This window comes from Thermochaetoides thermophila, assembly GCF_000221225.1.
Source record: "Thermochaetoides thermophila DSM 1495 unplaced genomic scaffold scf7180000011820, whole genome shotgun sequence".
In the NCBI taxonomy this organism is placed as follows: Eukaryota; Fungi; Ascomycota; class Sordariomycetes; order Sordariales; family Chaetomiaceae; genus Thermochaetoides; species Thermochaetoides thermophila.
The window spans coordinates 169321-181380 of NW_006383036.1; the positions used below are offsets into that span (position 1 = coordinate 169321).

General features: G+C 53.3%; 3 protein-coding genes across 3 annotated transcripts; 1 reads left to right on the forward strand and 2 right to left on the reverse strand.

The window, feature by feature from the left end:
* Positions 1-1420: 1420 nt before the first annotated feature.
* Positions 1421-2905, forward strand: CTHT_0050760 (uncharacterized protein; the record flags this gene model as incomplete). The annotated part of the gene is made up of 1 exon (XM_006695356.1): positions 1421-2905. The coding sequence occupies one exon, from the start codon at positions 1421-1423 to the stop codon at positions 2903-2905; it is 1485 nt and encodes a 494-aa protein (XP_006695419.1).
* A 480-nt stretch (positions 2906-3385) lies between these two features.
* On the reverse strand, positions 3386-6332 carry CTHT_0050770 (alpha-glucosidase-like protein; the record flags this gene model as incomplete). The annotated part of the gene is made up of 4 exons (XM_006695357.1): positions 3386-4425; positions 4481-5234; positions 5292-6025; positions 6080-6332. 4 exons carry the CDS (start codon positions 6330-6332, stop codon positions 3386-3388), a joined length of 2781 nt encoding a protein of 926 aa, XP_006695420.1.
* Positions 6333-8214: 1882 nt separating this feature from the next.
* Positions 8215-10871, reverse strand: CTHT_0050780 (uncharacterized protein; the record flags this gene model as incomplete). Its single annotated transcript, XM_006695358.1, has 4 exons — positions 8215-9432; positions 9487-10219; positions 10277-10668; positions 10758-10871. The coding sequence occupies 4 exons, from the start codon at positions 10869-10871 to the stop codon at positions 8215-8217; spliced, it is 2457 nt and encodes an 818-aa protein (XP_006695421.1).
* Positions 10872-12060: the final 1189 nt, after the last annotated feature.

Sequence of the window (12060 nt, forward strand, 5' to 3'; positions counted from 1 at the left end):
TCAACGACCCGGCCAACCCGGAGAATAGAAAGCATCATCAAGCACAATAACAGTCATAAAGATATTGCGACTGCAGGCAGAAAGTGCGCACTAACGTGTATGTGGGATGCTATCTACCATCCGGATTGGTCGTCGGACGTCCCGACAGAGTGGGGAGTCATGGTCGCTGCTGACTGCATCAACGCGGCCCCACGGGTCAGCTTTCCAATCCCAACAACTTTGTTGGATTCAAGCTATTAGGAGCTAACGTTCTTGGGTCTGAGTTCAGCTCCTATAGGTTACAGCTGTGGCTCCTATTCAGCGCGGAAACAGCTGGGTAGCCACACTTCTTGGCAATTGAGACACGAAAGCAGCATGCTGGCGGCGACCAATTCGTTGCTCGTAAAAAGATCTCTGTTGTCGAGTCGGTGATACCGTAATAAAGGTTCAGCCGCAATGTTGTCCTTGGATGGCTGTGACACGTCAGGGAGAACCTTAGGATTCGCGGACCGCCGGACTCAAACATTAGCTACTGGAATACCATCATTATACCCAAGACTTTAGTGTCAGGCGTGAGTAAGGCTAATGCAGTTGGATGAGCATAAGGCAAACATTGGCGTAACTCAATTACCCCCAGGATTGACAGAGTTCGACAATCAATGAACTTATTTCTTTCCATCTCATCAACCTTCATATCTCCATCTAAGTTGTTTCTTTCCGTCTCATCAACCGTCATATCTCCTTTAGGTCAAAAGAGACTTGCCACCGCTGGAAAGCCAACTCCTCTTCCTGCCCAATCCGAGCCAGTCAGAGCGTCTAAACTCCGTATTAGTTAGTTCATCACTAGGGACAGATCTATCAGACAGTTTCGGGGTTCCTGAAAACGTCGAAACAGCCATGCCTATGTTGAGTGGCATAGGCTATAATGTCGAAAAGGAGATCATGTCTCACAGTGATCCAATGGAAAGCTCAATACTGGCAACGGCATTCAGCACGTGGCGTGCAGAAGAGATCTGGTGTTGATCATGAAGAGCCAGAAACGATGTTTCTATGACACGCGGCTGTGGGTGTTGATGTACTTCCTGCCCGAAAGTTGCCGGTTGTCCGCCCAAAAAGACTACCCCCTGGTGTGGATGAGGTCAAGCGACCTATCCCCACTTCCGACCTTTCAAGTCCTTCCAATCTGTGCCAAAACAACAGAATGCCCCTGCACACTAAGCCCCGCTGATATCTCAGTACCAGCTATGACTGGTCAGGAACAGTCGGAGGCAAGAATAATCCAAGCGCATATCGCCGGCTAGGGACAGCATGAAGCTTCCGCTCATATTTACCCCCCAGATCTTCCCTTCACCCTAACGATATGACCTGGGACACACTTAAGCAGCGAGACTTCCGTATATTTGTCCTAGCTACCAAGCCTGAATCATCCTTCAAGCTCATCATGTTCGACACAATCAACACGCTCTACCCAGACTACTGTACCACAACCAAGCTCGACGAACTGAGGGCAAACGAATACTCTTACCTTGACCAGCAGGACCATATATACTTGGACTACACCGGTTCAGGCCTGGCTGCCAACTCCCAGCATCGCCATCATCAAGAACGCCTGACCAAGAACGTCTACGGCAACCCACACTCCACAAATCCTACCAGTCTGGCCGCCAGCGAGGCCATCAACCAAACCCGAGACCGTATTCTCTCCTACTTCAACGCCCCTGCGTCTGAGTACGCCGTTGTCTTTACACCCAATGCTACCGGCGCGGCCCGTCTTGTTGCTGAGGCCTATCCCTTCCGGCCCCGCTCCCGGTTCGTGCTGACGGAGGACAATCATAACTCCGTCCAGGGCATCCGTGAGTTCGCCCGGGCAGGCGGCGCCAAAACTGTTTACATTCCTCTGCAAAAGTCGGACCTCCGCATTGACGATAAAGATGTCATCGCTGCCCTAACGCCCAAGACCAGCAGGCGCAGGTTCATGACCTGGTGCTCGCAGGATCGGAGGACCACTGCCGAGCCCAACGGACTGTTCGCTTATCCGGCACAGAGCAACTTTTCTGGGGTGCAACATCCTTTGTCATGGATTGATGTCGCCCAGAAGCGTGGCTATCATGTCCTACTCGATGCCGCGGCCTACCTGCCCACTTCACAGCTGGACCTTTCCCAGGTGAAGCCCGATTATATTTTGGTCAGCTGGTATAAACTCTTTGGGTATCCCACCGGACTTGGCTGCCTCATCGCCAGGCGAGATGCCCTCGAGTACCTCCGACCACGCCGACCCTGGTTCTCTGGGGGAACCGTCCAGGTTGTGCTGGTGTCCCATCCTTGGCATCTCACGGCCTCTCGGATCGAAGAAGTGTTTGAGGATGGGACACTCAACTTCCTTTCAATCCCAGACATCCACTTTGGACTCGACTGGATCTCTCAAATCGGCATCCCTGTTATCTCTACCCGGGTACGGTGCCTGACAGGCTGGTTCCTGACCCGTTTGCTCTCCTTAAGACACAGCAACGGCATGCCCATGGCGCGAGTCTACGGACCCACGGACATGACAATGCGTGGAGGGACAGTAGCCTTCAACCTGATCGATATATCTGGCCGTTTGGTGGATGAACGGCTTGTGGAGATGGAGGCGACGGTAGCGAAGATATCCCTTCGCACAGGGTGCTTCTGTAATCCGGGAGTTGGCGAAAAGATCACCGAGGGCGACTTCAAGCATGGCCTGAATAAGATTTCCAGCAAACGGCGTTCTTGGAGTTCAGAAGAGATGAAGAAGTTAACTGGTGCAACCACACTTGGGGCGGCCAGGGTCTCGTTCGGCTTGGCCTCCAATGTGGATGATGTTAACAAGTTCATTTCCTTTCTCGAAAAAGTTTTCAAGGACCGGGAAACCAGCGGTATTGAGCTTGAGCCCAGAAACAGATGTTGACGAGATCTTTTTGTCTCACTATGATTCAGATAATCCGAGGAGGAAATGCGGCCCGGCAAAGTTATGGTTAATCCACTGGTGTTGTTACCTAATGCTCACAAAACAATGGTCTCCTACACAACGCAGGGCATGGCCGTTTTGTTACCAAGATACCAGGATGAATCGGACAGATTGTATCCCCTACTTGTCTTATTGTCGTCACTCATTTTTTCCCCACTTTATCATTCGTTCATGATAACAGCGATCTTCTCTTTGTCTACCATTGGCTGTATGTTTGCTGCTATTTCATGTATGTATCTGATTGCGGTGCTGGCACCTCGCTAACAAGCAAACTGTGTCAGATTGTGTAGATTACACAGGGCGGGGACCTCAGAGAACGGAAGAGAAAGGGATGTGCTCGCAATAAAAAGTTGTAAATTTTAACGTAATCTGAAACTATCTAATACACGAGGAAAGAAGAAAAGGTACAGATCTCCGAGTTTACGCAGAGCCGTCAATTTTGATAGTGAACTCGCCGTCCAGAGCTTGGTTGACCTGGACCTCAGTTTGCTCAACCTCGCTGTCATCCCTTTTCCGACTGGCACCAATCACGACAACCTTGGCGATCTTGGCCTTGGTCTTGTAGCCAAAGGTACCCTTGGCGGTCAGAATACCATTCTTGTACTTGAAAGTGACGTCCGTGATCCCCTGCTGGTTCAAGCTGATGCCATCATCAAGATACAGCCGGCCCTCCGCAGTGCCATCAGCGCCCAGGGGCACCAGCAGCTCGAAGTCTTGCTCGCGCAGCTCGGCCACAGTCATGGCAGACTTGACGCGAGCCGGCACGATGACACCGCCACGCAGGAAGAGCGGGATGTCGGTCAAGGTCTGGTTGTCAACACGGATCGTACGACCGTGGCCGCGGATACGCTTGTGCGTGTACCAGTCGTAGAAGATGTCATTGGGCAGATAGACATCGACACTGCTAGAATCCTCCTCCGTAACAGGGGCGACGAGAAGACCCGGGCCGTAGAAGTACTGGAGCTCGAGACCGAAGGTCTTGACGTCGTTCGGGTAGAGGAAGAACATAGGGTAGAGGATGGGCGTGCCGTCGAGAGTCTGGCGGTAGAAAGCGGTGTAAATGTAATCCAGCAGGCGGTAACGGATGTCGATAGCCTTGCGGGCGGCCTCTGCGACGATGGGCCAGCGGTAGAATTCTTGAGAGATTGCCGGCGGGTACTCGTTGTGGTTGCGGAAGAAGGGGCTGAAGGCGCCGAGCATAGCCCAGCGGGCACAGAGTTTCTCGTTCGTCGAACCGCCGAAACCACAGACGTCGGCTCCGACCATGGGTACTTGGAAGATTGAAGCGAAGTTCAGAATACCACGGATGCTCTGAAGGTAATGCTCCCAGTTTGAGAAGTTGTCGCCTAGCCACTTGCCGACTGTGGCGCCGGCGCCGGCGAAGGTCGAACGAGTGATGATGAATGGGCGCTCTCCAGGGGTACGAGCCAACAGAGCCTTGCGGGTTTGCTGAGACATCACTGAGGAAAGCGTCAGCTTGGTAATACGAAGTTTTGGTAAGAGAGAAAGGCTTACTTAAACCATAGATGTTGTGCGTATCATACATGGCCAGGCCATTCTGATGGATGAGATCGGTGTTGACGGTCTTGTTTGAGATACCGCCATGTTCGGCGTTCCACGAGTCCATATAGGCTGCCTTGTTGTGAATGGCATACTTGGGATACAAGAGATCGCGTCCTGGGAGACCCAGCCACTTTCCGTCGGCGCGAGTATGGAGAGTACGAGTAACCTCAACGGGGGTATCAATCACCTCACGCTTCTTCGGAGCCTCAGCTTCAATAGTGCTGCGCTTGCACACTGTGCCCTCAGGCTGGAACTCGCAGGGCCAGCCAGGCAAGGGCCGAGGAGCATGAGTACGAACGTCCGGAGGTGTGGGAGGGAAGCCCTCGGCCGCAGCCCACGGGTTATCGCAAGGAAAGTAGCAGGGGAAGTTCGACGGCTCATTCATATCGATCCAGATACCGGAAACATCAAGGCCGGTCTCCTTGTTGAAGAATGTGGCAATCTCGTTGTTCCAATATTGAGTGATGTTGGACGCAAACCAATCAGGGAAGACAGACACACCAGGCCAGACAACACCCAGCCACTCTGAACCGTTGTCACGCTTGAGGAAGACGTTGCTCTCAATGCCACGGTGGTAGGGAGCATAATCGGCATAAGCGACCGCTGGATCGACCATCACGATGTGATCCTGCTTATTACCATGGAGATGGTCGACAAACTTCCGCAGTAGGGTCATGGGGAAACGTTCAGGATCGTTGGAAAAGACCTGCTTCTCGTTAGCTGGAGGACCAGATATACACAAATACACAACCTCGTAACTTACGCGTCTCCGATCCATGTAGTCAATATCGATCCACATCGTCTGCAGCGGAATGCCCGCGACACTGTAGTTGTAGACTACCTCGGCCACTTCAAAAATATCGCGGTAGCCATACCGGCATTGGTGGAAGCCAAAGCCCCAGTAGGGCATCATGGCCGGAAGACCAGCGATTTGAGCATACTGGCGCGAGACCTCAACGGGCGTCGGGCCAGCAACAAAGTAGAAGTCAAAGACGCCGCCCAGAGTGTTGTACTCGAGGAATTGACCGGATCGGTCCTTGTCGATTTTGATATCCATGCCATTGGAGTTCAGGAAGAAGACACCGTGAGCACCGGTCTCACGGTGCTCGAGGTAGATCGGATGTGCGCCATACAGATTGGACTCAGTTGGGATGCCGTACGAGTCCTGGGTCCAGAGGGTGCGGATGTAGTTGGAGGTCTTGAGTCGGAATGAGTCCGAGTGCTCGCCGAGGCCGTACAGGTTCGGGTTCTCGGGGAGCTTGGTCCTTAGACGCAGATACTGCGACTGGAAGACGAGGGGTGCGGCAGATGTGTCAAAGAGAACCTCGCCAGTTTTGGCCCGCGAGACGGTGAAGGAAAATGGGTTAACCGTGTACTTGAACACCAAGGCTGACTTGCTCGCCGACGTCCCTTTGTTCTTGGGACGGGGGAAGACCGATTCAGGGACCTGATATCCACGTTCCTCGGCGTCCTGGATTTTGACATGGAGGCGGTATTCTGTTTAATGTGATTAGCAAGCTGCTGCCAGTTTACTCCGTGCGTAGCACTCACCATCTTCATACGTAACCTCCAGCTTGAGCTTGGTTATATCAGTGCCGTAGGTGTTGCAAGGAGCTCCGGCGAGCTCCAGGTCGGCAACAAGACCCGTGGAAGTGGACTTGACATTCAAGGCCTTGTAGCCAGGGCATTCGCTCAGGGGCCGCTCTGTAATATTCTGATGAAGTCCGTTCACAGCGGCGGCGACAGCTGCCAAGCAGAAACTGCTCGTCAATAGGCCGAGACCCGCAAGACGGGGACCAACCATCTTGTCCCACGCTTTTTAGTCCTGACAGACAAGAGATATACCAAAGCGGCTACTGATCGCCAACATTTCTTCTCCCGGGGGAAGGGAGACATGCCTCTTTTATGTTTGCAAATTGCAGCACGACGGAGCTGGGAATCTGAGGCCCGAATCGCGGCACGACCCGACTCTCAAGCTTATTGCACATGAGATCATCGTGCAGTCTGGCTTGTCTTTTCTTCTCAGGGCAGGTAGCGCAGTAGTACAGGTAGCATGCGCGTGCTAACAGCACTCTGAAGTCCCAAGTGTGGACCTGCCAGTCCCGTGCCAGCGTTCATATTGGGTGCAATTGTTTAGTGATGGTAATGGCCGACGTTCATGGTGGACCCCTTGGACGCATGCCTTTGCCAGAAAAATATGAGTCCGGACACCGGGATGCTGGACGGCGGCCTTCGACGGCTCTACTCCCGTTTCTTGGGTGACGTCGTTGACATGGACCCCACATATCCGAGGTGCCGAATGGTAAGACAAAAGGGCCGTTTAAAAGCTTGCTCTGCAGCGGGCCGATCATGGTGCATCTTTGCGTCTTGTCTCTCGCGTTTTTCGTGTCAGCATACACTAGTGATGCTATCCAAGGTCCGACATCCTCTTCAAGTGCGCCCCTTTCACGTCATACAGGCTTACAGCTCGGCCCTGATTTTGCCCGCTAGTGCGGTAACTCGGCCAGTAACAAGGCCAACGACAACTCACCTGCAGACTCGTCAAGTCCTTCATTCTTTCATTTCTTCATACCTTTTTCCATTCCTTCTTTCCATCCCTTCCATGTTTCCTTCGATTTTCATTTTCCGCTTGTATTTATCCCTATTATCTTCCCATCCTTTGTTGGTCATATTCGTAGGCTCTCATGTCTAGGCACATGCCAAGGCCCCTTGAAGCGTGCCTTGCTGTAGAAACGAGACGCATATCCGTACCGTCCTAACAAGCAAGCTACAGTTGCGTCGTCAATGTTTGGCTTCGAGCTCTTGGCTTCTAGAAGACCTGCACAAACGAAATCAAAAGCAGTAAGAAATAAACATGTCTATGACTCTAGAACGAACGTGATTCAAGCAGTGTATATATGTAGTAATTACCTGTTCTAGCCCTAACCCTCATCTCTCGTTACCAACCTCGCCACACTCTCCTTCGGTGCCTGCATTTCTCTAAACCTTAACAAGCCAACCCCCCGACTCAGGTTGCAGAAAGGTTACACATTCAGTGGATCCCGGCCAGGCATCCGGCCACAGTCAAACAACGTACGTTACCACAGGATGCTGGATAGGGCCGATTGCGGGGAACATGCAACCACCGGGTCAGGCTGCTCGTGGGGCTGGAGTCAATAAGAATGCCGACCGGACAGTGGATGCCAAGCTGTCGGATGGATGGGGTTGGGCCGATGAGGTCGCTGGGACAAGACTAGGACTTTTCAAGACCGGGCTGTTCAATGTAAGTTCGGCTTCGGATGTCGATGGGAATGCCGAATAGTTGACCAGGCCGGCGGTTGAAGGAGGTCATTGTCCGAGGACGATGACGAGGCTTGTTGGAGATGGACGAAAGGACGAACTTCACTGCGGACCTACAGAGTAAGTTAGGACAACGAGCTGGCAATTATGCAAAACCTATACTGCTAGCATATTGCTCTTTCTCCTCATGTCCCAAACAAACCCGATATAACGGCTTGACTTACAAAAAATAACTTGCAATCCGAATCAGCCCTATGATACCAGTGAATTAAATTGATCCGCCTACCTACTCGTTGCTGCCAGTTTCCGAATAGTGACCCGACCCATATAGTTATGATCATATGAAGAAAGCTGAAAGAGTCAGACAAATCAGCCTGAAATCAGAATGGCAATGACCCCGCCCTGAATCAGTCAACTTCCATGCTCTCCGAAGCCAGAACAGGAACCTGTGGAATAGCAACAGTTATAGAAGGAGCATCGTCCTCCTCATCTTCCTTCTTCTCTACTTCATCAGCAGGCTTGCTGTCGCCATTTCCATTACTCATCGGCTCTTTGTCGTTCGCAGTCGAACCACCACTGCCACAGAGCCTATACTCGCCATCGCCAACTTGCTCAATGATACCCTCCTCCAAGGCCCATTCTGCCAAGAGCCGGTCCACACCGAGCAGCTGGGCCTCGTTCTTTTCCATGTGCCTACCAACGTGCTCCATCCATTCATCCCATGAGCCAGGACCCTCAAAGATCTTCTGGCAGCCAGGCTTGGGGCAGGATGAGCGTTGAGGTGGCTGTCTACGAATAACAAGACACGATGTCTGCATCTGCTTGACATGCTTTTCCCAGTCAGCCAGCAGCTTTGGGTCGGCCTTATTGATCGACTTCTTGATCGCGAAAGGTGCGTGCATCCGACGGAGGTGCTGAGTGAACAGGTCCTTGCGGTTGAACTCATTGCCCTTGCCGTCCCCAGTACTTTGTTTGCAGGCAGAGCACCGGTAGAACGTTAGGCAGAGATGCTGAGAAGCAATATGCCGCTTCCATTCGTTCTTGGATCCGAACGTGCTCTGGCAGCCTGCAAATGAAAAGGCACAGGGGAACGGCCGAGTATGAGCAGCCGCGACATGCTTTTTCAGAGACGATTGGTCCTTGAAGGGGGCATGACTGCAATGCGCGCACCGTGTTTCCTGCTTGGGTATTTGCTTCTGGAGTGGCCTGCGAACTTTTGTCTTGCCTGACGGCGTGCCAATCTGCGCCGCATACAGACCTCCGTCGAGACCTTCGCCCTGGGGAGGCGAGCCTGCATCGCCGACATGTTTAACGGCAATGCTATCTCCAAGCCGTGAAGCTTGATGATCAAGAGTTGCTGGCACCTCAGCTCCCAGATGTCGTACATGGCTCAAGGCCTTGAGCTGCTCAGCAGCCTCTTGCATTTCAGCCGAATCTTCAACGTCGTCCTTGGTAACAGCACCTAGAGGCTGATTGGGATTACCGCGAGCCAAGGCCGTAGACCCGGCAGCCGCCGCGGTCTGTGAAAGCTGGTTCGCGGGTTGCCCGGGGATCTCTTTCTGCAGGGAAGAAGACGGCTCGGCAAGCTTGATACCAGAACCACCCAGAGCCGAATTGACAAGCCTCTGGTATAGATGTATCATGTTATGAGAGCTGATATAGCCCAGGAAGCAGCATACTTTGTCATGCTGGACAATATTCCAGATCTGATGCGGCATGGAAATCAGAAGCATAGTGGGAGGGCCGAGGAACATACCCTCAACGGTGATTTTCGAGGCTGAAGGCGGCATGTTGTGCAGCCACTGATTGAAAAACATCATGTCTGGGCTTGCATCTCCGACAAAGGTAGTGCACACCAAGACCCTCTGCTCGTCTAAACTCAGGTCCAGCACTTCCTCTGGGCTGAGGAGTTGGTCATGCCTCCGAGCACTCTGGCCGTCTGCATCGGTGGGATGGGGAGATGGCTGAAGATGCGAGAGCTTCGGATCTAGAGGAACCAGAATGATTCCCTGGCCTTTAGCAGGGGTGAGAGTGAAGAAGGCCGGCGTCCTCTCCGGCGGAAGGCTGGGCTTGGCTGATCCATTGGCCAGACGTGCTAGAGCCTGTGCGCTCTCTTGCTGCCGTTGCTGCCGCAGCTCATCGTACAATCTCTGGACACTGAATGGCCGACCGGAGGTGCTGAGCTTTTGGAGTGTGTCCGCCAATGACGCTGTAAAGGACCGCGGCCCGAGCTCGAATGAGACTTGATCCGGGGTGTAAGCGGCAATGGCTTGTTTTGCGCCATTGCTCCCAGCCATCGGAGCATCTCGGACGGCACAGGAGTCCAGCAGAAGGAGGATCTCTGACTGGGCATCTTCGAAAAGGCACCGTACACCATCCCACTTCAACTTAGCTGCGTCCTCACGAGAGTTGCTACAAGGCAGGAGTTAGCTTGGGGAAACCTGTTTCAAAAGCCAGCTCATCACCCACCTCGCCCAGTACAGTTGGTTGTCTGGCCCAACATAGCTGTGGCCAGCGTAGTAGATGATCAAGAGGTGATCCGGACGGGCGTTCTCCAGAAATGAAGCCATCTGGACACCCAATTTGATGCTGGGATTTGGCACTGTTGGAATTGCCCACTTGCTAGTGTGATAGTGGTATCGATCGCGAAAGACGTTCTCCAACAGCAACAGATCTTGCTCGACAGACATATCCTCCTCCCATCTCAGCATCAGAACGGACACGCTCGTGTGCTTCGGTCTCAGGGTCTGCTGCTGAATATGGATAGCAGCGTCTTGGAGATGTCGCGCAAAGGCCTCGAACTCGTCGCGTTCAGGGGGTCGCGGTGCCATATCTCCATGGGGATAGTGTTGGGGAGGGATCTGAAGGCATTGTTAGCGTCAGGCTCGAGATCACGAGGAATACACGACGCGTAATGGAACACAGAGGCCAAATCAACATATCTACCTACCTGATCTTGAGAAAAGGCATGCTGGGAGGGCTGCTGCGCGGGTGGCAGTGAAGACAGGAGTGGAGGATCTGGCACCTTAGGGGCCAGCCGCCTTCGTTTCGACGAGGGCTCCATGGGGATTGTGAAGAAGCAAAGAACGTAAGCTCGCGAAGAAGGTCGAAAACAGAAGTGTAAAGCGTTATCGTGCCTGAGTTCAAGACAGGCAGTCGCAAGACACGGAAAGGTATTCTGACGATGAGTAGGTAGGTCGCAGGCGAGGGGTGTCAGCAGGCTGCAGATGGATGGTTCAGCCTTCTGTTCCGGAACCTAGCAGTTGAGACATGCAAGAATGGGGAATGGGGCAGATACAGAGGGCGAATTAACCACAATATCACCGATGAAAGGACGAAATTAGAACGAGGCGGGAGTTCTCGAGGTGAGGCAGCACGGGGTGGGAAGGTGGGCAGCGAGCAACGTGGGATAGATGGGTGAGAGAGGCAGGTAAGGCTGCGCTGCGAGCTGCAAGCACCACTCGGCTCTAGCTTAGCCTTGTGACAGGGCGATAACGGATGACAATTGGTCAGAAAGGAGGGCTTGGGTTCGTGTGTAGTGGAGCCACCGGCAGGAGGCGAGAGGGGGAAGCGGGGCTGACGATCTGCCTCGCACCACTCAAGCGCTGCCAAATGACTTCTCCGTTGATGCACAGGCTTCACCAGGTGCACCAAGTGCAGGTCTGCGCCTTAGACGGGCTCACGGCAACAGCAAATCGGCGTATCAACGCAGCATCCTCATCTCAGCGAGCAGCAAGCAGCGAGCGGCCACACCAGGCACATGAATGTCGGGCAATCTAAACAACCCATGAACCCTGACCAAGCCTGCTCCCAGCCCTTCCTCGTTTTCGCGCTGCCCAGTCTCGCGCACTGTTATCAGCAGCTATCAATTCCTGACAATCTTGAGATTTCCTGCGCATTTTCAGAGCAGCCTTCCCAACATTTGGATTATATAGGTTCTGGGCACATGGACACAAACACACTTCGCGGCTGTATCCCGTTTCCCACGTTCCCCAAGCCTCCCCGGCTCTTGTCCTGACTCTTGACCCTTGTGCCGCCCACGGCCTTCTCTTGTCCTTGACTAGAGGTGATGCAGCACCAACAACCCGTACCCGTCAGTCCCCTCTCTTCCTTTTGCCCCTCCCCGCTCCAGAATCTTGTGCCTGCTCCGTGGCGGGTAATGGGCTGGCGATGATGCGTCTTGCAAACTATGGCTATCTCGGATCAGGAAATACCCTTTGCGGAGCTTCTGCGAGAGGCCATTCGGCCACACA